General features: G+C 50.4%; 1 protein-coding gene across 1 annotated transcript in view; it reads right to left on the bottom strand.

Annotated features, from left to right (window-relative positions):
- Window positions 1-26,170, bottom strand: part of ATP12A (ATPase H+/K+ transporting non-gastric alpha2 subunit) — a 28,210-nt gene extending 2,040 nt beyond the window's left edge. The window contains exons 1-20 of the mRNA XM_073795475.1: window positions 26,141-26,170; window positions 25,069-25,358; window positions 24,353-24,581; window positions 21,260-21,319; window positions 20,266-20,469; window positions 19,386-19,499; window positions 18,322-18,456; window positions 18,078-18,195; window positions 17,549-17,817; window positions 16,190-16,388; window positions 15,963-16,072; window positions 14,188-14,322; window positions 10,718-10,910; window positions 8,701-8,876; window positions 7,855-7,991; window positions 5,142-5,292; window positions 1,965-2,133; window positions 1,716-1,870; window positions 458-581; window positions 182-327 (exon numbers count right to left, since the gene is read on the bottom strand). Coding sequence (XP_073651576.1) covers window positions 182-327; window positions 458-581; window positions 1,716-1,870; window positions 1,965-2,133; window positions 5,142-5,292; window positions 7,855-7,991; window positions 8,701-8,876; window positions 10,718-10,910; window positions 14,188-14,322; window positions 15,963-16,072; window positions 16,190-16,388; window positions 17,549-17,817; window positions 18,078-18,195; window positions 18,322-18,456; window positions 19,386-19,499; window positions 20,266-20,469; window positions 21,260-21,319; window positions 24,353-24,581; window positions 25,069-25,358; window positions 26,141-26,170 — 3,144 coding nt within the window. The remainder of the gene's footprint in view (window positions 1-181; window positions 328-457; window positions 582-1,715; window positions 1,871-1,964; window positions 2,134-5,141; window positions 5,293-7,854; window positions 7,992-8,700; window positions 8,877-10,717; window positions 10,911-14,187; window positions 14,323-15,962; window positions 16,073-16,189; window positions 16,389-17,548; window positions 17,818-18,077; window positions 18,196-18,321; window positions 18,457-19,385; window positions 19,500-20,265; window positions 20,470-21,259; window positions 21,320-24,352; window positions 24,582-25,068; window positions 25,359-26,140) is intronic.
- Window positions 26,171-26,950: the final 780 nt, after the last annotated feature.

Genomic DNA, 26,950 nt, shown 5'->3' with positions numbered 1-26,950 from the left:
TCGCAAAGCTAATGTGAAAAGGTGCGCTCTAGGCACCTAACTCGAGAGGTGAGCTGAGCCCCGAAAGAGGCAAACCGCTGTGACCAAGGGGCCCACAAGCCCCGTTAACCGAGAAAGCTGTCACCTGCTTTGTCCCCTCACGGTCTTCCCAGGAGGACACTGCTGGAGGGCCCGCCCTTACCCATTCTTGTCCATAGCTGTCTTCCAAGTCGTTCACATAGCCCTTTTCCCACTCCACCCGGAGGTTAAGGAGAGTGCTGGGTCGAAAGCCCTCCTGTGCGTACACGGTGAAATACACAACAAAAGCTCCCAGGGCCTGCATGAGGCCTGAAAGAACAGAAGAGGTTCTGTAATGACTTCAGAATTGCCCCGACCTCATTCTCCTCTGGGTTCCTCCTCACGTCCCAACCCTGCCCCACAAGGCGAAAAGAATTCTCTGGGAGGCCCCTCCTCGCACCAATGTGCAGGTAGGAGTACACGGCAAGTGGCTTGTTCACCAGTCTGTCCTTCTTCTTGTCGCGAGGCTTCCTGTTCATAATGTCACTTTCAGCTTTCTCATAAGCCAGGGCGATGGAGGGAATCTAGAGGGAGAGAGACCCCGTGAGGCCCGGCCCTGAAACACTATGACACAAGGGGACAGCGGCTGCATAACCAGGGACTATGGGGTTAGGGAACTGGTCTCTCCAGGGTACAGGCCTCGGGGTGCGTCATCTGTAGAGAATTTAAGAGTCAGTCGGCTTCTGATCATTGCCTTGTGCTTCCAGTTCTAAACAATGCTAGTTATAAAGCACTTTTCTCTCCTTCTGTCCTCTCCCACTTCGCCCCGCCACTGACCAGTGGTCCTCTCACAGGTCCTCCCCCGCTGGAGGGCAGAGAATCTGCATTTCTAACCAGGTCCCCGGTGATGCCTGGAAGAACCACTAGAGTGGAGAAAATGAGCAAACTTCAAGGGCCTGGAAAGTGATCTGACTGCAGGCTCTGGGGCCTCAGCTCCCCACTAAGGTAAAGATACCCCCAGCCCCCTGCAGCGTGGAGGGTGCCCTGCAGCTGTCCTATGAGATGAGGGAGGAGGCGGCAACTTGCAGGGCTATGAGTTCTGCTGCTGCCTGTCACCTGTGTAAGCCAGAGCCACGGGAATAACTGCCACGAAGCTTTCTTAAAGGGATTCGTCCGAGAAGGGGAGAGGGTTTAGGTGACGTTACTGTAGGTCAGCGTGCAGCTTTACAGAGTGTTAATCGTGGCTACTTCTTACTGTGTTTGGTGAGGGGCTTCGGGGTCACAGATCCTTTTACTTAACAAGGAGCGGCTGTGGGTTATCACTTCAGCCACTGGGCCCCCAGCAGTACAGGGACTACTTTGATGACAGCTGCATCTTCTCAAAAGAAAAGGGAGGCATGTGAGCTGAAACTGACTGATGGCATGCTTTTTCGGAATGGTGAAGAACTTATGTCTTGAAAAGTTCTTATATGGAGGGCAGTGGTTTTAATTTTCAAACATATGACAGATCTCTCTAGTCCTTTGCTCTGAAGTGTGGTTGGTGGACCAGCAAACTCGGCAGCACTTAAGAGCTTGTCAGAAATGCAGAACTTCAGGCCCCATCACGTCGAGGTTTGAGAAGCATTGATTTAGTGCATCTCTTGCTCTTGAAGGTAATGACTCTGAAGTTTCCATCACCTGGGAACTTATCAGACGCTGTTCCCTTTAGGGCTACTTACTATGTCCGTGCCCAAGTCGATGAACAAGATAGTAATGGTGCCAATGGGCAGGGGAAGCCCAGCGATGATGTAGATCAGAAAGGGGCAGAGCTCAGCGATGTTCTTGGTCAGGGTGTACGCGATAGTCTTCTTTAGGTTGTCAAAGATCAGGCGACCTAGGCAAAGACGTTACGTTTCTCCTTACAGGACTCGCTTCTGATTTTGCAGGCGGCCCCAGCCCTCGCTAAGACCCCTTGAGACCCCACTCACCTTCCTCCACCCCTGTGACGATGGACGCGAAGTTGTCATCCAGCAAGACCATGTCGGCTGCACTTCTGGCTGCATCAGAGCCCGTTATCCCCATGGCGATCCCGATGTCTGCCTTCTTTAGAGCCGGGGAGTCGTTAACTCCGTCCCCTGTCACAGCGACGATAGCACCCTGTGGGGACACCAAGAGGAGGTGAGTGAGCAGCCTGGGCAGGGGCCACCCACTCCCTTTGTCTTGAGGCCGCGAGGTCAGCCAGAGGCAAAATGAAGGCCCGCTTTGGGTTTGGGGGGAAAGATTAAGACAGCAAATCCCAGAAGCAAGAGCAACAAGCCCCAAACAAGATGTGTGTGAATAATTAAAACCAATGTGAATCCAAACTGGAAAGGAAGAAGTGAAACTGTCACTGTTTGCAGATGACCTGAGACTAAGCAAAGAAAATCCTAGACTCCACCAGAAAACTGTTAGAACTAATAAATACAAAATTAGTAAATAGAAATCTGTTGCATTTCTATACGCTAACAACGCACTCTCAGGAGAAATGAAGAAAACAATCCCACTCACAATTGCATCAAAAAGAATAAAATACCTAGGAATAAATTTAACTGAGGAGGCAGAAGACCTGTACTCGGAAAACTATAAGACACTGAAGACGACACAGACAGATAAAAAGATACACTGTGTTCCTAGATTGGAATAATATTGTTAAAATGACCATACTACCGAAGGCAATCTACAGACTCAATGCCGTCTCTGTCAAAATATCAATGACATTTTTCACAGAAGTAGAATAAGTAATTATAAAATTTGTATGAAACCATAAAAGACCCCAAATAGGCGAAACAATCTTGAGAAAAAACACCGAAGCTGGAGGTATCACACTTCCTGATTTCAACTATACCACAAAGCTACAGTAATCAAAACAGTATGGTACTGGCACAGAAAACAGACACATGGATCAATGGAACAGAACAGAGAGCCCAGAAACAAACCCACAATAATGTGGGCAATTAATCTACAACAAATGAGGCAAGAATATACAATGGAGGAAAGACAGCCTCTTTACTATATGATGTTGGGAAAACTGGACAGCTACATGCAGAAGAATGAAACTGGACCACTTTCTCACACCATATACAAAAATAGACTCAAAATGGATTAAAGACTTAAATGTGAATATAAGATATGAAACCGTAAAACTCCTAGAAGGATACATAGGCAGTACACCTTTGACATCAGTCTTAGCAATATTTTTTTGGATCTCTCTTCTCAGGCAGGGGAAACAAGAGCAAAAGTGAACAAGTGGGACTATATCAAACCAGAAAGCTTTTGCACAGCAAAGGCAATTATCGGCAAAACAAAAAGGCAACCTACTGAATGGGAGAAGATATTTGCAAATGATATATCCAACAAGGGGTTAATATCCAAACTATACAAAGAGCTCATACAACCTGACATTAAAAAAATAAACAATCCAATTAAAAACTGGACCTGAATAGACATTTCTCCAAAGAAGATATACAGGTGGCCAACAGGCACATGAAAAGATGCTCCATACCACTAATCATAAGGAAAATGCAAATCAAAGCCACGATGATGTACCATCTCACACCTGTGAGAATGGCTATTATCAAAATGACAACCAGGGACTTCCCTGGCGGTCCAGTGGTTAAGACTTCTCCTTCCAGTGCATGGGGTGTGGGCTCAATCCCTGGTTGGGGAAGTAAGATCCCAAGTGTCTCGTGGCCAAAAAATCAAAACATAAAACAGAAGCAATATTGTAATAAATTTAATAAAGACAAAAAAGAGAAATACAACCAATAGCAAGTGTTGGCAAGGATATGGAAGAAAGGGAACACTTGTGCACTGTTGATGGGACTGTAAATTGGTGCAGACACTATGGAAACCAGTATGGAGGTTCCTCAGAAATTTAAAGATAGAACTACCAGTGGATCCAGCAATTCCACTTCTGGGTATTTTTCTGAAGAAAACAAAAGCACCAATTAGATAAGATACATGCACCCCAGTGATCATTGCAGTATTATTTACAATAGTCAAGATACGGAAGGAACCCAAATGCCCATGAATAGGTGAATGGATAAAGAGGATGTGGTGTGTAAATTTGTTACTCAGCCATAAGAAAAAGGAATGAAATCTTGTCAGTTGCAACAATGTGAACGGACCTAGAGGGTGTTATGCTCCACATGACATAAGTCAGAGAAAGGCAGATAGCATATGATTTTACTTATATGTGGAATCTACAAAACAAAACAAATGAACAAACATGACAAAACAGAAACAGTCAGAGATACAGAGAACAGGTGGTTGCCAGAGGGGAGGGTGGGGGTGTTGAGTGAAACAAGCATGGGGGATGAAGACACACTTTCAGTTACAAAATAAATGAGTGGCAGGGGTGAAATGTACAGCGTGGGAGACACAGTCAATATGTAATATCTTTGTAAGGTGACAGGTGGTAATTGAATTAATTGTTGTGATCATTTTGAATTGTAAAGAAATATCAAATCATTATGTTGCACACCAGAAACTAACAGTGTTGTAGCTCAATTATACGTAAAAACAAACAAACAAACAAACACATAAAAAAAGAGATCAGATTTGTGGTTACCAGAGGTGGGGGGTGAGGGGAGGTGGAATTGGAGGAAGGGGGTCAAAGGCACCAACTCCCAGTTACAAGGAGTGCTGGGGATGTAACACACAACATTACAGGAAAGCTGTTGAGAATTCATCCTGAGTCCCCATCACAGGAAAAAATTCTTTTTTCTTTTTCTTTAATTTTGTATCTATATGAGACAGCTGTTCATTAAACTTACTGTGATAATCATTTCATGACATATGCAAGTCAGATTGCTATGCCGCACACCTTAAACTTATACAGTGCTGTGCGTCAATTATATCTCCACGAAACTGGAGGGAAAAAACCCAGTGTGTGTGCAGGCGACAGTGGGTACGCTGTCTTATGGCTTTGCGCTTTCTGTTCTGCGTCCACTCACATCCCCCATAGCGCCAAACTTCCCTGTCACAAGGCCCCAAGGTGAGCAGAGGGTCAGCCCCGACGGGTGGAGATGTGGGGTGGTGAGGATGGGGGCCCAGCGCTCAGCGCTGCATGTCCCCGTGGGATGGTGACACACCTGGAAGGTTCCCCCAGTGCTGCGTCCACCCACCTGCCTCTGACAGCCCTCCACAATGATCAGCTTCTGCTGGGGGGACGTCCGGGCAAAGACGATCTCCGAGTGGTTGGCCAAGAGCTCGTCCAGCTGCGCCGGGCTCATGTCCTTTAGCTCCATGCCGGTCACCACAGCGGCCTTAGCGTCCCTAGAAGGGCAGCAGGAACTGGCTGAGGCTCAAGGCTGAAACACTGTTCTGGGCGGGAGGTGGGCTGAACCTCTTTGATTTTACCTGGAACCCACAGTCCTGACACCTAGTCCTCTGGTGGGATAACCGGGTGTGTGAGTACTCGGGATACTTTGGTCTCATTTCAAGACAGTGAACCAAGGCTGACAAATAAGGCATTTCCTTGCGTCACTCAACAGTAGGAAAAAGCCAATTAGCCATTTCCTTCCAGGAATGTGTGAGAGGTGGTACTTCCCGGGGCAATGCTTTACTCAACAAGTAAAAGGAGGGTAAAAAAACCTGCCTGTTTGTACGTTTTGGGTCCTAGAATCCAGCGTATGCCTAAACACATGGGTAACAATTCTTTGCCGTCATTTCCTATTTCTAGTGTCTGCTATGCCATGAGCCATGCAGGGAGAGAAGTTTATTGAGGTCTTCTTTGAGGAAAGCTTTCAACTGCTGACTATAAAAGCGAGGTTCTAGAAACTATGTGCAGATCTGACTGTGCTGTCCCCTGTGAACGCTCTCCCGAGGCTTCCGCTGTGCTTTGAGCAGACCCCGGAATCCCTACTCGGTCTGCAGGGCTGGGTGCAGCCCATGCCATCCGTCCCTTCTGACTCTTGCCAGCAGCCCACTAGGCTTCTCAGTTCTGAGCCCCCGGACTCTCCGTGCAAAGGCCTCACACGTCCTGCTACGTCGACTTCCCTTCCCTTGGTGAACACTCCAGCCTTCTAATCTCAGCTTAAACATCCTTTAGTACAAAACACTGCATGCTTTTTTCATTCTAAAAGTTCTGAGCTTTTTTTTTAGGTCTGTTCTTTCCTATCGGTGCTAAATATTGGAATTCTAGCACTTGACTCAAACTACAGGTCTTCCTATATTCTGGTAAGAAAATGTATATATATGGGGCTTCCCTGGTGGCACAGTGGTTAAGAATCCACCTGCCAGTGCAGGGGACACGGGTTCGAGCCCTGGTCCGGGAAGATCCCACATGCCGCAGAGCAACTAAGCCTGTGCGCCACAACTACTGAGCCTGCGCGCCACAACTACTGAAGCCCGCACCCCTAGAGCCCGTGCTCTGCAACAAGAGAAGCCACCGCAATGAGAAGCCCACGCACCACAACAAAGAGTAGCCCCTGCTCGCCACAACTAGAGAAAGCCCGCACTCAGTAACGAAGACCCAATGCAGCCAAAAATAAATAAATAAAAAAGTAAATAAAAAAATTTATTAACAAAAATATATATAAATAAAAGTAAGTTAAGAAAGAAAGGGTGTTTCCTTTCTCCCCAGAGCTGCAAAAAATGTTATTCTGTGATCATGAAGCTGGAGTTGATACAGTGGACAATTGAAAATGTTCACAAAGCATCCACCCCTCTCTCCTGTGTGGTAACTTGTAGGAAAAAGTATAATCCTACTATTTAAAAAATCAAAACAGATAAACAAAAGCTCCAAACCTGCCTTCATAGATGAATGCTATTGACACAAAAGAGCGGTGGAAGACCCTTAGACTTCAGATACTGCTGCTGTGCCCAGAGGCCGTTCAACTGTTTGGTTGTCTTAACTGGTAATTCATTGCCCTGGTAGTAATTCACTACCTGACAGCTCTGTGTTCCTAAAAGGCATAAATGCTTGGGTAAACTAGAAGAGGTTCTTTGGTTTTTCCCTTTTTTCCCCACATGCATGAAAGTATAATAAAGCCAATGACACTAATTTTCAAACTAAGACTTTGGAGCCCTTGACTCATATAAATGATCAACAGTCCAGGCTCCCACTGCCAGCTCCTTTGTCCCTGTGTGTCCTTCACTGAACTTACCACATCACAATTAATTTATTTTTCTTCCCCTCTGGCTCAATGGAAAGCTCCCCAAATGTGGGGAGAGTGTCTGGTCTGTTTCTGCTATAGCTCCAGTGTCTGGCACAGTGCCTGGTAGACACTAGGCACTCAACAATTATTTGTTGAAAGAATACAGAACAAATGGACAGATGACTGGACTAAAGGATGAACATGATTTAAAGAATTAGGAGACACAAGAAAACCAGTCTTTCCTTACGAAGCTTCCATTCTATTTACTACCAAGTAAAAAGTAAAGAGAAGTATGTTTCCATAGCTACACATTATGAAGCCAATGGAATAAATACGCAAGATGCAGACTGGGAGGGCACATGGAATGCAAAGTGTTCTCAATATTCTTGATTACACAACTGCATCAATGGCTGGTAATTTCCTGTAAAGTCTTTGCTTCAGTTTCTTCACGCTAAGTTAGGCACTTAAGTTTTCAGATCTGCTTCATTGGGTTGAAATTTCATACAAGACATGCATACAGGTAACCCTCATGGCACCAGTACCATGCCTGGCACATGTCCGGTGCTCAATCCAATTTTGAGGAAGGAATGGATACATACATTATAGAGTAAAGCAGCCTCGCATAACCCTGAGAGGATGTCTGGCAGGAAGGGGGTTTGCACCCACAGCATGGCTCTTTACAGGCAACAGGGCCCCGTGGCTAAGAACCTGAGTTCTGCTGGGTGGGTTCCGAGCTCACCGCTTGTTAACCTGTGCCACAGCAACGTTGAGGCGTTTTGCAATGTCTTCCACTGTCTCACTGTTGGCGGAAATGATACCTACACTCTTGGCAATAGCTTTGGCTGTGATTGGATGATCGCCAGTAACCATGATGATCTAGAACACAAACAATGAGAAGGGCATGTAGACGGTGAGGGGCTCAGGTACCTGAGCAGGGACAACTCGGCATCGCCTGCTCCACCATGGCCCCGTACAGCACGGCTAGGGATGACTATGCTTTGCCCTAATGAGTCGTCCTTGATCTTTAGGTCAAAGAAGCAGCTGTCTTTGAAGGGCACACTGATCCCACGAGATCTACCCTTGCTCCTAAGCTTCTTACATTTCCTCCTCTGACATCCAGCCTTTCCTTCGGACATAACTTTATCTGTGAAAGGGCTGACAGGATGTCTCCTTGGGCAGCTTCGTGATGCTCCACAGCCTTGCAATTTACACGGTAATGGAATTCATATTTTGGCTTTTATATCATGAGGGAAATGGAGTATGGAAGCTGGACCTCGAGATTAAGTAATAAAACCTATTACTGTCTATCACAGTCTAGGGCAAGATGGGACCACCTCATGGCACAGGGACACAGCTTTCTGCTCGCTGCAGTTACTCTTGTGGCTTATTCCACACAGACACAATCACTTTGCTTTTATGGGACAGTTACTGAAATCTTAGTACAGTGAAAGTGGAGACTAAAAAAAGGGGAATTATGACATTTAGTTGAAGAGACCTAAATACTGACTCTCCCATGACAAATGTTCCTAGAAAGGGATCCAACATCAATGGAGGACTTGTTAATTCAGGAATGTGTAAGTCCCACCTTGATCCCTGCACTCCGGCACTTGGTGACCGCATCAGGGACCGTGGACCGAGGCGGGTCGATCATCGATAAGAGGCCCACAAAACAGAAGTTGGAAGTAGGAAAGTTCATTGTGTCTACATCAAATGAATAGGTTGCTGGAAACTCGTCTGCTGGCAGGTAGAGATGACAGAAACCTGAAATGGGTATAAATTTGGGAGTCAATGAAACTAGGATAAGAAATGACACAAGAAAGAAGGAACAACAACAAAGAAAAAAGAATGAAAGAAAGAAGGAACATTTTCATACACTCTCAGTCCTTTAGAGTTTAACCAGAACTGTTTAATTCCTTCAGTTCCATAACACATGTTGTTTTTAGGAAAGACATGTTTCATCCCAAAATAGTTTACTCTGTGCCCATTAGGTTCTCTGTTATGTTCTGGAAACAGAAAGCCCAGAAGTGGACAGCCTTTACTTCCCAAGAGGTTGAAGTTTAGTGGGGGACAGACACAAAGAGATGAAGAGCCCGGAGCGTGGTGAGTACCACAGAGCAGGGCTACGCTCAGCCACCTGAGAACAGGAAAGACTTCACCGAGGAGGTCATGTGAGCTCACTCTTGAGCAAGGAGTCGGATGTTTCCTGGGGAAAGAAGGGAGGACAGGCGGTGGGAAGGCCCTTTTCGGCAGAGAAAACAAAATGTGCTCCTGCGCAAACCGGGGAAGGAACTGGGGCGTCAGGGGAAGGGCATGATGTTCAGCCTTTAATCACATGTGAGGGAAAGGTCAAACGTGAGGGTCCTAGAGCAACTCAGACGGGCAGCAATCCTGCCTTGAAAGACTACTTGGTGCTGTGGGGCGCGCCTCAAGCATTATCAACTCACTTATGTATTTTATTTGCTTTACAGACGCAAATGTCCTTTAGAAACACACATTCCACAGATTCCATCTCTACTGGCAAGAGCTTTCACAATGTTTAATGAGCCTTATCGTCAGTATGAACTTCTGCTACCTTGAACCCATCCATCACCCTGTCGTTCAGAGCTGCTGTTTCGACGGCCCCCGATTCTCCCAGCAGAACATGTCCTGTGATACCCCTTACGTTGCCACTGACAGGCTTCTGCCACGGTGGCTGTGCTTCTAAGGTTCCTTCCACCTCTAACGCCCCCTTCTCTCAGTTACTGGCAGTACGTTTTCCCTAACTGCTCAGTGGGAAGCTTCAACATTTTTTTTTTCTTTTTTTTTTTTTGCGGTACGCAGGCCTCTCACTGCTGTGGCCTCTCCCGTTGCAGAGCACAGGCTCCGGACGCGCAGGCTCAGCGGCCATGGCTCACGGGCCCAGCCGCTCCGTGGCATGTGGGATCTTCCCAGACCGGGGCACGAACCCGTGTCCCCTGCATCGGCAGGCGGACTCTCAACCACTGCGCCACCAGGAAGGCCCCTCAACATTTTTTTAAACTTACTTTTCCCCTCTAATTAGCTGCTAAGTCTTACCAATTGTGCCTCCACAGTCTCTGTATGTGACCTTCACGTTCCCGTTGCCTGGGATCAAATCCCTTTTCGCCTGAGTGAGGGCAGCACCTCCTGCTGAGACCTACTCTGCTCCTGTCCTCGCCAAGAAGGGCGCTGCAAGCCGACCTCCACACGACCCTCCTAGCCCTGTGTCCCAGGACCGTGGTACCTCGTCCACCTGCAGCCTCGACAAGGCGCGTGCGTGCCACTCCATCCGTTCCCACCGCTGTGCTCTGGCCCACGAGGTTCCCTCTGCGTGAGTGCGCTCCCTACCTCCCTTCAAGTTCCCTCACTCCAAGTCCAGAATGAAATGCAACCCGTCCCACGGTAACTTCCCAGATTTCCCTGATCTGGAAGGGACCGCCCCGCACACTATCCATCACACAGTGTCTCTTGTACGTTGACCATTTCTCCTTTATGACTCAAGTGGACGCCAGAGCTACTCCGCTACATCGCAGGCCTGTCTCCTCGTGTGCCGGAGGCCGGCAGAGAGCCGCGGGCCTCACGGGCGGGATCAGGGCTCTGCTCACCCAGCACGCGCTCCCCCAGGCCGCCCAGCTCCATGTACGCCGTGTGGAAGGCCTTGGCCGTGCTCCTGTCCAGAGGCTGCTCCTGGCCGTTGACCATGATGGTGCTGCACTTCTCCAGGACCCGCTCGGGGGCCCCTTTCATCACCATGAGGAAACGCTTGTCACTGGGGTCGTCTGTCTCGTGTATGGAGAGCTGCGGGGGAAAGGGGTCGAGCATGTTCAGTGTGGCATCGGGCAATGACACCGTCTTTACTACTAAGGGCCTGAACTGGACACATCTTTAAATGAGCAACACGACAAGATTAAAAACACCCCTTTCTCTGTTGGCTACTGGTCCTTGATTTATAAAGAAGGAGTGTCCTCTGCAGGCACATTCTGTCCTTTCTACCCAAGCAATATGCAGAGAGCTAGACTCTGTCCCAGCCCAGGGGGACACCTTGAATTTGAATCAGGGTGTCTCGCAGGGGGAAACTCAGCCTGTCTCTCAAACAGAAACTGGCTGCTTTAGGGAGGCCCGATGCGCTGTCGTCCTGTGAAACCTGCTGCCTTGAACACGATCTCCTGGGGCGACCGTGGGGTCAGAGGGCTGGGAGCTGCCTTGTCTCACCTCCTGCCTTGACTGCCCTCCCTGCAGACCCGAAACGTCCTGCACTCAGTCAGGCACGTGGGCAGCGTCATTACCTGGATGTGACAGAGGACGTGAGGGCTGTGAGGACAGCCTCCCACGCTCAGGCCTCTGGGGGGACAGCTAAGTAACAAGAATCACAACTTTACCATCATTACCCTTTGACCTCACAATTCTACTTCTAGATGTACCCTAATAAGATAATCGGGAAAACTGTGGAAAAATTTATAGACAATAATAAAGTGGCTAAGTCTAGACCTTATTTTATACCAGGTACCCTTCTAAGCCCTGGAAAGAATTTTAGGAAGCTGGAGTGTTTGGGAGAGAATGAGTAAGTTACAAAGAAAAATTCTATCATTTTGGGTCTACCAGTTGATTCTAAACCAGTAGTTTATAGACTTTTGGATATCAGAGATGAGTACAAAAAAAAAAAAAAACCATGGAGGGCAAACGCAAGGTTGCAGCTTTTTTCACATTGCCAAGTAGCGACATTAAAAAAACCAACTAACCGAACCAAAAACCTCCACCTACTGTCACTATCATTTTCTGAAAGGTAGGGCATTTTAACACTTAAAGTAGAAATAATAAATACTTTTATTGTGTATACTGTTCTGAGTGCCCAGAAATTAAATGGACTCATTTAATTCTCAAAACTATGGCCATGGGTACCATTATCACTGCCTTTTACAAGGGAGGAATCTGAGGTGCAGAGAGTTCAGTGACCGCTAGCAGGGGGCTGAGGTGGGACCTGAATTCTGGCCAGCAGGCCCCAGAGTCCCTGCCCTAACCATGCAGGACATAAAGGATAATCTTCTAAATTCAATTCTTTCATCTCTATATAAAATTTTATAAAATATTGTCCTAATTTTTCAATTTGCCATAAACTATGGAAAATATTTTAATGGACCAGTCTCAGTTTGGGGAACTGCTATTCTAAGACTGTCCACTTTGTTTCCTTGGGTTGAACGAGGCCCCAGAGACCCTCCAAGGTCGTGACACCCAACCACCTTGCTTAGTGCTGAGTGTTGCTCGTGTGCGGATATAAAATGGCACTAACAGCATCCCAGAGGCTCTTTGGCCTCTGCTGAAGGACCCTCTCCTTTCTAGACCAACCCTCAACATTCCGTACACGAGGCCTCACAGAACCCGCTTTTCCTCACATCTCACACGACGAGGAAGCCTTCCCTGGAGGAGACAGAGCCCCGGGGGGACTCTGAGTCTCGTTCATGGTTGGAAGGCCATCCTGCCTAGTCCTAAGAGCATGGTCCCCTGGGTCTGCCTGAGTCCTGGCTCTGTCCCTGGCTGGCTATGTCCTGTTTCCTCCTTCTCTACTGTCTAACAGAATTGTTGTGAGAAGTGTGGAAATTAGCACATGATAACTATTGTTACAATCATTATTTTAGAATTGCTACTCATTCTATTTTCACTACATTTTTGAACAGAAATCTGATTTCCTCTACATTTTACATCATACATTGTTAGTTGTCTGTTTTGCTAACCATGATTTTTTACTGTTCAATCATCCACAAAGATGTTTGCGCCACAGTTATTTTCCAGTCCTAAATTCCTTCCAAAGAAAATGTGTGGGTGGGTGGGACTTCCCGGTGGTGCAGTGGTTAACAGTCCACCTGCCAATGCAGGGGACACGGGTTCAAGCCCTGGTCGGGGAAGACCTCACACGCTGCAGAGCAACTAAGCCCGTGCACCACAACTACTGAGCCTGCGCTCCAGAGCCCGTGAGCCACAACTACTGAAGCCTGCGTGCCTAGAGCCTGAGCTCCACAACAAGAGAAGCCACTGCAATGAGAAGCCCACGCACCACAATGAAGAGTAGCCCCCTCTCGCCGCAACTGGAGAAAGCCTGTGCACAGCAACGAAGACCCAACGCAGCCAAAAATAAATAAATTAATTTAAAAAAACAAAAGAAAATGTGTGGGTTATCACCAGAAACTTGTACACAAACATGGTTATCCTATTTACATAATTTACTGTTATGCAAAGACCAAGTCACGATGCCCCACTCTCAGCTTTGGAGTCTACAGGGAATCCCACCTGTGCCAGCACCTTGGGCTAGAAACTGTCCTTTGTCCTAACATGACTGCTGGGCACCCCTGGCATGAGGGGTGACAACTAGGCAAGGATCACCATTCTCTTCCTGAGCCACGGGGGAGAGGAGATCCCTACGTACTGCCTGGGGGGCAGAACGGGAGAGCAGTGTGGCTGGCGCTCACTGGTCTTCACAAAGGGCAAGGCTTACCAACATGGCCTGAACTGAACTGCCCAGACTCTGTGCTGTGGCAGAAAAAGCATAGACTCAGGAGTCAGACGTGTGAAAAGTGCTTGTGCCACTTAGATGCTTGCGTGACTCTGTCACCTCAGCGCTTTCTAAGGCCTGTTTCCTCACCCTTCAGTTGGGGTTACTTGGTCCTACGTCACAGGCTTATAATGAGGATTAAATGAGACAAAGCACGTAAAGTGCCTGATGCAGACGAGGGGCAGCGCTGCTTCTCCCCATGCCCCACCCTTCTCTCGTCCTTTGGGATGTGGCCGCTGCCCCTCCTTGGCCAAAGTTACCCAGTGCGGGTGCTGTTGCGTCTGTGTGCGTGTGAGTGTGTACGTCACGCAGATAGATCACGCGTGGGAACGGCAGGACCTTCACCGTTCTTTTTCTATACTTACTTCAGGGAAACCTCTTACGGGTTTACCAGACGTCCAGGCCCTGCATCTCTGAGGACTATTTTTGAAGTCAAGTATCATTCACAATACATATTAACCAAAGGATACTTACACAGGTGGAAATGCTGTTCTAGTGATGATAAAGATTCAGTTGTGACGAAAAACTCACCTGAAATTTGTTGGTTGAGTTAAAAGGTATTTCAGCTACTTTGCGGTTTCTTTTTCTAATTTCCATCACGTTACCCAAAATGACCTCTGAGAATTTCAAAAGAGCAGTTTCTGAGGCATCTCCAACCACAGCTTTCTGCGAATCAAGAGATAAATAGTTGCAGCACATAATCTGGTTCTTCTCTGATCAATTGCGACGAACCAACACGTAACCTAAGCTTACCATCTCCTGGAGAGAGAAAACAATTACCGCACAATTGGTGACTGACTTAGGACTGTTAACTGCAGGGCGCCACCTGCTGGCATTAGGGGAGTTCAGAAAAGTGAGAGCTCTGAGAGCAGGAAGTTTTCATGAAAAAAGCAGTTATGAACTAGATCTTGAAAGACAGGTGGGGAGAGCTCCCTGGCGGTCCAGTGGTTAGGACTCCGCGCTTTCACTGCCAGGGCCCGGGTTCAATCCCTGGTCAGGGAACTAAGATCCTGCAAGCCGCAAAAAAAAAAAAAAAAAAAAAAAAAAAAAAAAGAGAAAGAAAGACAGGTGGGTTACCTACAGAGAGAGGAGCAGAAGAAAGCCTTCTAGAAACCAGAAAGCCGTGAAGGAAGGCACGTGGTGGGGAAACTCTATCGTGAGTGCTGAAGCACAGGTGGACACGGAGAATGTGGCAGATGTAAAGAACCCCGAAAGGCAAGCACTGAGGCCTACACTCGAGAAGCAGAAAATAGAGAAGCATGGAAAGTTCTTGAGCAAAGTCAGATGAAGTAGTCCATCTAACTAATGAAGTAAATTAGTGGCATGCAAGAAAGACAGGGGAGGGATAAACCAGAATCATGGAGGCCAGTTAAGAGGTTGGTACAATTGTTCCGATGCAAGGTATTAGTGATAACAGAAATGTAAAGTTGGATGTTCTGAAACAAGAGTAATAGGCCTTGTTGACTCACTAGATATTTGGGAAGGAGTAAGTTAAAGATGACTTCCAAAAGGATGACAAGTAAAATGGTTGCAGCATAGAAAAATAGAAAATTTGGGATAAGATATTAACTCGGAGCAAGTGTGGGTACAGGTGGAAGGTGACAAGTATAGTATGTTGAGTGTCTAGCCTGCAAAACCTCCAAGTGGAAACACACACAGTGAGCTGGAGATGCATGGAATTTGGGTGAGAAATTAGAACTGGAGATAAGGACTTGAAAGATACAGAGAAGTGATTGGCCAAAAGGAGAATTAATGAGCTGGCTGATAAAGAAAAGCAAACAAAAAATATAAGTAAGAGTCAATGAAGGAAACAGATGGCAAACAGGAAAGCCAGGACACAGACTCAGTGACTCCTGAGAGGGAGAGGGAGGAAAGGAGGGGAGGAGAGAGAGAAGTTTCATATATTGCAATTATACAAGAGCTCCAGGCAGCCCAGAGGAATACGCTCTAAGACCCCTCCCTCTATTTCCAGCCGATTACATGTTAAACATCAGTGAATGGCATTTATGCAATAAGTAACCTTTGATTATATCTTCTTAGCTGATAAAGAAGTTAGGAAAGTAACTTAAAGGCACATTCATTTTCTGGAAAGAGACAGAATTTTCAAAAGGCCCAAGTGAATATTCTGAGAACTTTTAGATTTCTCGAAGCTAGTTACAGCGAAAAAAGTTTTCTACAGGTCTTGTGATTAGACTTGCTCTTACAGCATAAACCTACTCAGCTGCAGAGATTAAGTCAAGCACCAAATCAGAACAAGGAAGTGACGTGGCTCTGCCTGTAACTGAGACCGTGTGCAGGGCCTTCACCTTCATGATGGGGACGCTCTCCTGTCCTGGTCTGAACTCAGCGCGGTTACACAGCGTTATGATCTTTGACAGGGAGGCCCAGGTTGCAGAGCTTTGATCAAAGACTTGATCTGGAAAGAAGAACAGGGGATGCCAAGGGTGCTGGGCTCGCACCCACGAACAGCACTATTCACCCCAAGGGCTGAGTCCGCAGTGCAGGGCCAGGCTGGACGCGCCCGAAGACTCACTCGAATGGTCTTCGCTAGTGTCCGCCACGAAGACCTGGTTGTCGAACCACAGATGGGCCACGGTCATCCTGTTCTGGGTTAGGGTCCCCGTCTTGTCTGAGCAGATGATGGAGGTGGAACCAAGGGTCTCCACTGCCTCCAGGCCCTTCACCAGGCAGTTCTTCTTGGCCATGCGTTTTGCTGTCAGTGACAGAGCCACCTAGACGGAGGAGAGAGGGAGAAGCTTGGAGAAAAACCACCCTTTTGAACTCGGGTTCAATAATGCAGAAACGGGTAGAGCTGGACTGGTGTCAGGTATGGTTGTAGATGCAGTAAAGCCGCATCGGCCCCAGGACCGAGAAAGCCCGTAAAGTCCTATGCGTGGACGTGCCACAGCCCTTCCTTCTACTGAACGTGGAACACTCTGCTGTCCCTTTGCCCCTTCAGGAAAATGATCCTAAGGCGCCCACAGGTCGCAGAGCCAGGCAAGTCATGTGTAATTACAAAGGGGGCCTTGGCTGTCATTCACAAGCAAGAACGCGTAAGACGGACTTCCACCGCTGCTTGCCAAAGGGCTTGTCCCAAAGGGCTGCCTTGCTGCTTTGGGGAATCAAGAAGCATTTGTTTCACTTTAAGAGCTCCATATTTAAACATTCTTCGCTCTCTCTGAACCCTGCAGATCTCAAAGGGTTCTGTTTGCCTCCAATTCTGTCAAATTACTCTCTGCTGGAGTCAGAGGAGACCTGGAATCAAAAACTTCTGTCTTTGCTCAGGATGGCGCCAGGCCACCTTCACACAGGACTGAAGATACGAGGTCCTCTTCCCTGCCTGTGGGGGGGGGTCCGCACCGCAGAGAAGGGCCTTGTTCAAGGGTGAGCTAAGCAGGGAGAACCAAAGCTGAACCTGGACGTAAGCACAGGAAGGGGCTGAACTGCTCTGCAGGAACACACAGAAGCATTTGTGTGTGTCCTTGGGAGTCTGAGAGGGAAGAGAAGCGAGGTAAAAAGTGTGCTCAAGTCCCTCAGCTGTAGAAACTGCCAAAGGAGTTTGTTGGTTTGTTTTCCTTTTGAGAACAGTGGAAATGTGGGGGGAGGTATCCGGCTTCTAGAAAATCCATAAATGGTGGTTCAAGGCTGTCTTATCTAGATCTTAAGGGATTTGCAGACAGATCTCCTGAAAATGAAAATATAAGTTTTCAAGGACATTGCATTCAAATATTAACAAATCACAATCCTTTTTGTCCCTCTAAGAAACAGTCTGTTCAGAATGTACCACGGTTGCCCCTGACGGAGCAGACTCAGCCGTGGTGGGCGCTCACCCAGCACAGCAGAATGGCATGTTAGCAGGGTCAGCGTACGACCACTAGTAGTGCAGACTCACAGTGACAGTGGCCAGGAGACCCTCAGGCACGTTGGCCACAATGATGCCAATGAGGAAGATGATGGAGTCCAGGACATAATACTTCATGGACACTGCGATGATGAAGAAAAGGACGCCGATGGAGACTGCCACTCCTGCCACAATGTGGACAAAGTGCTCGATCTCGATGGCAATGGGCGTCTTCGAGTTCTGGACTCCCGAAGCCAGCGAGGCGATCTGCCCAATGACGGTGCGGTCACCCGTGTTGATGACCATGCCAGTCGCTGTGCCTGCAGGTGGAGCAGACATTTTATTCTGGGGGTCCTCAGCTAGGAGGGACCACAGCCTCACGGACCTCTCTTTGGTGGCTTACGTGGCCAGTCAGCACATGACATTACTAAGGCCAAACACCAGCTCTCTAGGTTCTTCAATTCCACGTCTTCTCTTGGAGAAGCTTTGCAGCAAGTGATGGTAAAGAGAGGAAAACAAAGCCTGAAGACGGAGAAGCGCTATGAGCGGAACATGCGGTCCTGCAAGCAGCTGGACTTACCTTCCAGACAGGTTGTGGAGAAGAAGCTGATATTCTTTGTCTCCAGGGGGTTGTCATGGGTAAACTCAGAGGAGCGGGGCTGGGGCTCAGACTCCCCAGTGAGAGACGAGTTGTCTACCTAGAAGTTTTGAAACAAGTTCAGGGTCGGGCACCTTGTCCCTTCCCCAGTTATGCCGAGACCTGGAAAGACCACAGCAAGCCAGCTGGTCATGAGCACGATCCTTGGGGCGCCTGTGACGCTCACCTTACACCCCTGAGCAGACAGCAACCTGATGTCCGCGGGGATCTGGTCTCCTCCTTTAATCTCCACTATATCCCCCACCACCAGCTGGTCTGCAGGAACTGTCTTCTTCTCTGAATCTCGAACGACAAGAGCTTGCTGCGAAAGAAAATCATGACCCAGGCCTCAGATTCCCTCCTGGAATGACGATGGCAGTCCTGCACCCTCTCCAGACCTCAGGAAGGGAGGCACTAGGACCCACAGCTGTCAGAATAGCAGAAAATGAAACAAAGACTTTTACTTGGGGCCTGAAGACCCTAAGAACTATTGTTTCTTGAGAAGGAGCTCATGGAGATATTCTTTGACCCAGAAAATTCTGCCATGGGAGGGTACAGCAAAGCGACAGCCCTGAGCCTGGCGGGAAGGGAGACCATTAAGGATGAATGATCCTGCTGGGAGGTCCAGGAAGACTCCTGAAGGTTGAGCCAAAGGGTTTAACAATCTTGCTCAGGTCGGGAAAACTTTAATGGCGCGAGAGAAGGGTCTCCACTTCCTAGCACAGAAGATCCCACCCAGAGTCCCCTCTGTCCAGCAGCTCTGCAGACCAGCGAGGGTGCGGTTTTCCTGCCACGCTGACAGCAGTGCATGGTCTCCCTAGAGGACCCCTCCTGGGTTCCTGTGGGCGGAGGGATGGGGGCGCCTCCCATACTGAGAGCACATGTGGGGAGGCTGGGAAATGGGAGCAAAGAGGGTGACACTTAAAGAATCCCAGGTCGGCCTCCTTGGTTCCCGCTCGGAGCCCCCTGGACTGCTTTTGTCTAAACAGTTCACCAGCGCTGAGGAGAAACCACAGGAGATGCTGTGCAACGCCTCATGCCCCTGTCCCACTTTGCTCTCGACTAAGCGCTTTTCTCCATTTTATCTTGCTGATCATCTCAAAACCCGGAGAGGAAACAGGGGCTCCACAGAGATTAGGTCACTTTGCAGGCAGCAGGGAGGGAGCCCAGGCCTCCAAGCTCTTCCACTCCCCCAGCCTGATGCTCGCTCATCTCAAGTCTCGCAGACACCACAGTGGGTGCCTCACCCACCTGTGGAATCATCTGGCGGAAGCTGGCCATGATGTCGGTGCTTTTCGCCTCCTGGTAATAGGCAAACGCCCCGGTTAAAATAACCACCAGGGCAAGCACGGAGCCCAGGTACACCTGGGAGAGGGGGACAGGCATCGATCAGAAAAACAAGCATCAGGAATGAGCCGGAGCCTAGGGCCAGGGTGCTCCATGGCCAGCGAGAGACGTGGCAGTAGCGTCCTGGTGTAAACTGCAGGCACACAATTTACACACTTGAAGTATATAACGAAGGGATCGTTAATAAGGTACACAGTGTGCAACAGTCACCACAACCCGTCATCCCAGTAAGTCCCCTTGAGCCCACTGGCCATCACTCCCCACTCCAGCCCAGCCCTGGCAGCCCGACGGCTCTGCTTTCTGAATCCAGGGCGGGTCTGCTCTGAACATTCCACATCAATGGAATCGTGCAGTATGCGGCCTTTCTCAGCTGGCTTCCTTCTCTCAGCGTCGTGTCGGCCAGTACAGTTTTGTGTTTCAGTCCTCCGTTATCAGCAGGCACAGAAGCTCTCCACAGCAAAGGGAGAGAAGAGCTTTGAGGAGAGAAAGCCCAAAAGCACTTCACGTGGACAGGGATCCTTTTTCTCCACGTAGGAAGGAACTTTTGTGTTTCTCTCTCTCGCTTAAAAATTCATGCTCATACTGCCTCTGAGACACCAGAATGTCAGATGTAATTTCTGTTTTACACTTTGGAAAATGACTGATTTTCTCAAACTCACGTGGTGACTGATCAGTGGTGGACCCCTGACCCCAGCCCAGTGCTCTGCCCTTGCGTTACGGTGCTGACTCCTCACCGCCCCCCGCCCCGTTACCACCAAACCCAGGAGGAGCCCCAGGGCCTCACGCTGTCCAGGGAGGAGGACTTATCGTTGGAGTACTGAATCCCATATGCGATCCAGCACAGGATGGCTCCTATCCACAGGAGGATGGAGAACCCCCCCACCATCTGCCTGAGGAACTTGATAATCTTCGGGGTTTCCTTGGGGGGGGTGAGGGTGTTGGGCCCATCCCGAGCCAGGAGCTCAGCAGCCCGGGTGCTGGAGAGACCCTGAGAAAGCAGAGCCAAAAGAAACAGAAATCAGACGTTTCTCCCCCGTTGGGTTGGATGTCACGTTTCTGCAGAGGGTGGGTAGCAGTTACTACGTCCCAACTCAATCACTGCACCACCCAGGGAGCCTCGCCTGTCAGACTCCGCCATTCCCTCAGCATGCCCTTCGGCCTCTCACATGCCGTCTCGGGGAGCAGCGTGGCTGCTGAGCGCTTTCCTACACGTCTGCCTCCCCCGCCCACTGCGAACTCCTGAAACCCAGGCATCGCCTGCTCCTCACACTGCAGGTATTCTTGTTGACTTGAACAGGTGCACCCAGATCTCCTGACGTTAAGACACCAAAACTTTTGAGATTTGAGATTTGAATTCACAGAAGGAAGCCCTACTTCTGTGGTGGGAGATTTTATGAGGCACATGGTGTGCCCTGCAGCCTTGTCCCTTTCCGGAGGAGGCCTTGATAAGACCCTAATACGTCCTGGGCACAGGGTTTAAAAGCAACCCCTGATCATGACAACGAGGAAGCATCCGAACCTTCCTGGGGTCGCCACAGCTTCGCTGCGGTCACAGTCAAAGAACTGCTTGTGACCAAGCACACAGCTCAACAGAGGGCTTGGCCAGGGCTGTGGTTCAGACGGGCCAGCTCCCGAGGGGAACCAGCCCTGTCTCGCATGGTGGGCATGTGGGTGGCTGGCATTCTCAGAGTCGCAGCTTTAGGTCACTCATTCTTTTCCACAAACCCTGAGCACAGTCCTGGGATTCTCCCCCCATCACTGGTTCTCTGACGACTTACCGTAATGATGTTTGTACCGTATTTTGTTTCCAATTCCTCAGTGCTGAGTTTGTGATCATCCTGAAGGCCATGAAAAGAAAAACAGAGTGAATTAGATAATTCCAAGACTCAAACCCTAAGCCTTGACAAGTGCACGAAAGCTGGGAGTAGCGCTGAGGAAGGCAGAGGGGTCAGGGAGTGTGGGATGAAAAGAAGGAACCTTTGTCCCAGGGGCTACTGCAGCGAGAGAAGAGAACCTCGCTGCAGGACAGGTCACTGGCCAGGGGATTTTCTGGCCACCCCTGAACAGTTCAGACTTAACTTGCCATTTACCACAAAGCAGCTGTCCTTAGTTTTTCTGAGCAAAGCAATGCGTTTCACCTCAGTCTGGTCTCCAGCACATGCAAATCCTAGCACACCTGCTGTCCAGGCACCAGTGATCTGGACACTTAACTCAGACCTGAACTGTGGGATCCGTGGAGGGCTGTGAGTAGTGCCAAACCATTTCGTGTCCTGACTGTTACCCCTGCAGCCCTCACCGGGCAGGCGGTCTGGCGCAGAGAAGCATGCCTTTCCTTATTCCAGTACTTGAGACTCAGTTCACTGTCAGAGAAGAAGCCCCCAGATTAAACACCTGCCAAAATGAGCAACCACACTTGCTCATTTTGCCACAGAATCATTAGGCTAAAGCAGAGTCTCTCAACCTTGGCGTTACTGACATTTGGGGCCAATAACTCTGCTGTGGAGGCCTCTAGCCACCAGCGCCCCCCCTTAAGAAGTGAAAACCATAAATGTCCAGACATTGCTGAATCTTCCCTGGGGAGCAAAGCCCCCCTCTCCTCTCCCTCTGAGAATCTCTGGGCTAAAGGACTAGAAGCCCTTTCTGTGGCAGGAAACCCAGGGCGAAGTCTTCCTCACCCCACCTAGAAAGCCCAGCATTCAGGATTCTAGAACTCTGATTGTCTGAAACAAAAATTTATACTGTGACTGGTACCAGAACCATCACTTTTCTCAAGTATATGCAAAAAAGTTTCATGTTACAAAAGAGGTTTTTTTTTTTTTTGCGGTACGCGGGCCTCTCACTGTTGTGGCCTCTCCCATTGCGGAGCACAGGCTCCAGACGCGCAGGCTCAGCAGCCATGGCCCACGGGCCTAGCCGCTCCGCGGCCCAGACTGGGGCGTGAACCCGTGTCCCCTGCATCGGCAGGCGGACTCTCAACCACTGCACCACCAGGGAAGCCCAAAAGAGAGGCTTGATCTGCCTTGCTCATTTGTTCATTGTACCAATATCAACTGAATGTGGCATTGCTGGGGAGTCAAAGGATTAAGACACAGTTCTGTGCACAGTACACCAAGTCCTGGGCAGAGAAAAGTTAAAGGATGATTAGAGCCATCGGTTTCATGGATGCACCTCAGACTTTGAGGGGCTGTACTGCACTGTCGTCTCCTGCTAGCCCGGCTCTGGGGATGAGAGCAGGGCAGGGTGCGGGAGTGAGCTCTGCTGGAACAGCACAGGGCAGCACCAGGTGGCTCAGGCTTGAGTCACTGTCTGCCTGCGTCTTCAGAAGCCAGGGATGCTCTAGTTCTCATCAAGGTTCTAACTTGCTGGAGGGGTCGGGTTGCAAGGGCCTCCAAGTACGCAGTCACAAATTATAGGATTCTTGTGAGAAGGTTGTGAAAAAGGAGGGAAAGAAAGATGTATGTCAGCAAGGAAGCAAGGGAACACTTTGGCCAATACTATGGAAATTAGTTTTCTGTATTATACATCTTCACAAAATGCTACAATCTCAAGGGAGGCTCTCATTGTAATTTACAGGCGTATGATACAATGGACATATATTCATGTTATAATTAGCAATTTCAAGTAAGACTAGTTATGTCTTCGCCCCTAACTGCTAGAGATACGTAGGAAATAAGAATGACTATCTCAGTCTTTCTCCTGCTTTCTCTGTAACCCTCTTAACAACTCTAAGAGGTAGGTACCATTTTTAATTCCAATTTTTCACAACAGGGAACTGAATTTCAGTCAAACTGGGATTTCAGTTCAGGTCAGTCCAGTTCCAGGGCTGTGGTCTTAAGTGTCATCAGAAGACACATGGACAAGTGCCTAGGGGTGTGTGCTGTTTAATGCGCTCTCCAGGAAAAATAAATAAAGAGCTCCGATTTGTAGCATTTACTGATTTCTCACCCCAGTCACACTTCACGCTACTAATCCAGTACCAGTCAGCTTGCCAAATTCCTGAGTGTTTAACAATTGGCCCTGTAGCACACATGAGCACACACTACTACCAGCTGCTCAAAGAATCACAGCTTTAAGGTCTGCAGTGAAGTGCAGGGACAATCTAGCATAATCTCAAACTCACGTAGAAGTTTCCCCTTTGGCATTCCTGAGATGCAGTGTCACATTTCAGTCCCAGGGCAGCTCTTTTCCAGGGCAGCCAGCTTTACCAGAAACAGGGTTGCACGTCCACAAAACACTTCCATTAAGAACACTCTCATTCTTATCTCACTTTTCTCCTGACAGACCCACAAAAATTGTTTATTTCCCATTTTACCTAAAGAAAACGGAGCTTCAGCAAAGCTAAGTAGTTTGCTCCCAGTCACAGATCAGCCACGGAGAACTGGACCTCAGCTGAGCCTAAGGTTGTCTGAAGCCAAGCCCAACTCTCTTACAGCTGAAATTCTTTCTCGTGGGGCAAATATACCCAGAAACCTAGCAAGTGTAGTGCTTTTGGTTTTCCTCCGGGGTGGTTCTGCCTCAAATAGTTCAATCTTATCAGCTAAAATGTGGCAGCTGGCTGCTTGTATCATCTCGGCGAAGCCACCAGGAAGGAGAGCGGTCTGGGCCGCCCATGCCTGTGGGGACCGGAGTCAGAGACTCCCTCTGAGTGAGTCTCACCTGGGTGCGCCTACAGCCTGAATGCAGGGAGCTTTCAGAGGCCTGACCCCTGGGCAGATATTATCCCACCATTTTCTTTTTTTAAAAACAAGGAAACAAGTCTCAGGGCTTTTCGAATTCTTGAGACTGAATTTTCGTCTGTGGGAGGTGGGTTATAGGGGCGAGCTCTCAGCGGGGAGGGCAGTGCTCAGGGGCACCCGGTTGGCTCAACTGACCAGATCGAGTTCTTTCTTAAGCTCCTCTTTCGGCTGATGCGTTTTGCGTTCTAAGCAGTTCTTTTTCAGGCCCCCGTACTTCTTGTCATGCCCCTTGTCCGTTTTCTCAATGTCTCCGGTTCCGCTGAGCTCCACAGAGTAAATTTCTGTTTTCTGAAAGAGAAGCAGAGGTGCGGTGCTGGCCCGAGGTGGGTTTTCCGAAGCGGAGCTGAGGCCTCCCCGACGGGACCTGCAGGGAAGACGCGCCTCCCTCCCTCCGGCCCCTCCTCCCGGGATCTGCTCCCTCCCCGCCCGGCGAACAGCGTCCCCCGCGCCCTCTCCTCCTCTGCTCCGGGGTGGAGGGCTGGCTGGGCGCGCGCAGGGCTGGGCAAGTTATTTCCCCGGCTCGAGACAAGATCCCCCAGGAGGGCAGGCTCTCCCTCGTGCCTGGTCCCCAAGGCACACGCCAGCGCGCCGTTCCTCGGCGGGGGCGCCCACTGAGCTCCTGGGCCTCAGAGGCCGGGGCGGCTTCAGGACCACGGCGCACCGGTGGAGTCCCCAGCCCCGCGCCGCCTGCGAATCAGGACCCCCGCGGCCCCTGCCCCGCGTCTGGCTTCGCGTCTTCACGCCGGCAGCCCTGGGTCTCCGCGGTCTCCGCGCGGCGGAGGGAGACGCGCGGAGCCCGCCCGCCCTCTCCTGCCGCCCCGCGCGTTCGCGCCCCGGCTGCACGCACCGGCCTCATGGCGCGGGCGGGGGCCCCGGGGGGCGGGCGGGGGCCGAGGCCGGTGGCGCGCTCCTTGCTCTTGCGGCAGCCGAGCGCCTGCCTGTCCGGCTCGGGCGGCGGTGCGGCCTTAAATGTGCGGCCCGCCCCTCCCCGCCCCTCCAGCGGGCTGCGCGCCCGGCGCGCTTGGGCTGGGTGGGCAGTGCGGTCCCGCGCCCCGACCTGCAGTGCGCCCCGCCCAGAGGAGAGCCCCCGCCCACCCTTCTCTTCGAGACCTAATTGCTCGTCGGTGGGGATTGCAGCTCCCTGTGTCCCGGCAGTAAGAAGCCCCGGGTGATCGGAGAATCGGCTTCAGGGGACGGTGATGGGGTCAGAGCGAACCGGGGGATAACCTGGAGACCCTGCGAGGGGCAGCTCCGTTCCTCTGCAGGGTCCAGACGGGGATGGAGGCGCTGTGAGGCCCGAGGGCTCCGGACGAGGCGCCCCGTGGGGATGGAGCCTCCCCTCCTCCGCAAGAGCTGCCCCACAGTCCGAATCACCCCCCTTCCCTTCTTCCCGAAAGGGCAGGGTTTGAACTCAAATCCCACCCCCAACCCCCCACTGCCCCCCGCCCCCGTGCAGCAGGGCAACAGCAGTGAGTCACTGAGTCCTAAGGGACGGGAAGACTCCGGCGACATCTGGTTACAGATACACATCACAGGTTCTCCAGCGTCGCAACTCAAGCAGCAGTGTACTCCTGGGGAGGTCTGTGTAGGGAGATACAAACTTGGTATGAAATGTATTCCCGCTTTGCTGGGAATCCGGGAGAACGGGTCTTGCAGGCACAGAGTGGCTGCCCCTGCTCTATGTTTTTGGACACGTGGAGTAGAGGACACCTAGAGAGAGGCCCCTGGGCTCGAGCTTCCAGAGCAAACCCGGTTCACACTGACTTGGTTAGGGGGCCAGGAGAGAGGGGGGTGGGGAGAGGAGATGGCGCAGGTTTAAAAACGAGTAGGTTGGGGACTTCCCCGGTGGTCCAGTGGTTAAGACTCCGCGCTCCCAGTGCAGGCGGGCCGGGTTCCATCGCTGGTCAGGGAACTAGATCCCACATGCACGGCGCAACGTAAAAGATCCCGCATGCTGCGATGAAGATCTCGCTCGCGGCAACGAAGACCCCGCGTGCGGCAACGAAGACCCCGCGTGCGGAAACGAAGCCCCCGCGTGCGGCAATGAAGACCCCGCGTGCGGCAACGAAGGCCCCGCGTGCGGCAACGAAGGCCCCGCGTGCGGAAACGAAGGCCCAGCGCAGCCAAATAAGCAAGAAGGCAAGCAAGGAAATACATAATGAGTGGAAGCAGCCCCCTCGGAGAAGACCGCTGTTAATCTTGTTGGTGTCAAGTTTGGAAAAGGTCTCAGTTCCTACCAACTGCACGGCAGAGAACACTGTCCTGCCCGGGATGGTCCCGCAGAGATCCCGGCTTCCACCAGGTGTCTGTCTCAGCCACTGCTGCTGTGGCCCCTGTGGCAGCCTCTGATGCCGTCAGGTGTCCTGGGTGTGACCTTTGCCCCTGCCCCACACCCACCCTAACTCCAGAGGTACTGCTTCGCCGTTGCCAGACACCTTGCCCCAGAGTCCCGCGAGGAGAGGGCCTCCGGGTGTGTGTGATGCGGGCACCTGGAGTAGTCCTCACCTGAGAGAGACACAGACTCACCTCTCTCAGGCCCCAGGGCCTATCGACCCTGACCTCCACCCAGTCCTGGTGACCTCTCCTGGGCTGGCCGGAAAGGCCAAGGTACAGACTGGGACACCTTCTCAGCCCGAGCCTGCAGTAGCAGCTTCTGCTGAAGCTGGGTTCTCCTGTCTTTGAAAAGAAGCACATCCACGCTGGGTCTCTTCTAGGACTTTTCTGAGTGACAGG

Source organism: Tursiops truncatus, chromosome 18, assembly GCF_011762595.2.
Source record: "Tursiops truncatus isolate mTurTru1 chromosome 18, mTurTru1.mat.Y, whole genome shotgun sequence".
NCBI classification, from domain to species: Eukaryota; Metazoa; Chordata; class Mammalia; order Artiodactyla; family Delphinidae; genus Tursiops; species Tursiops truncatus.
Note: the sequence above shows the minus strand (reverse complement) of the source record. Positions and strands in the feature narration are given on the sequence as shown.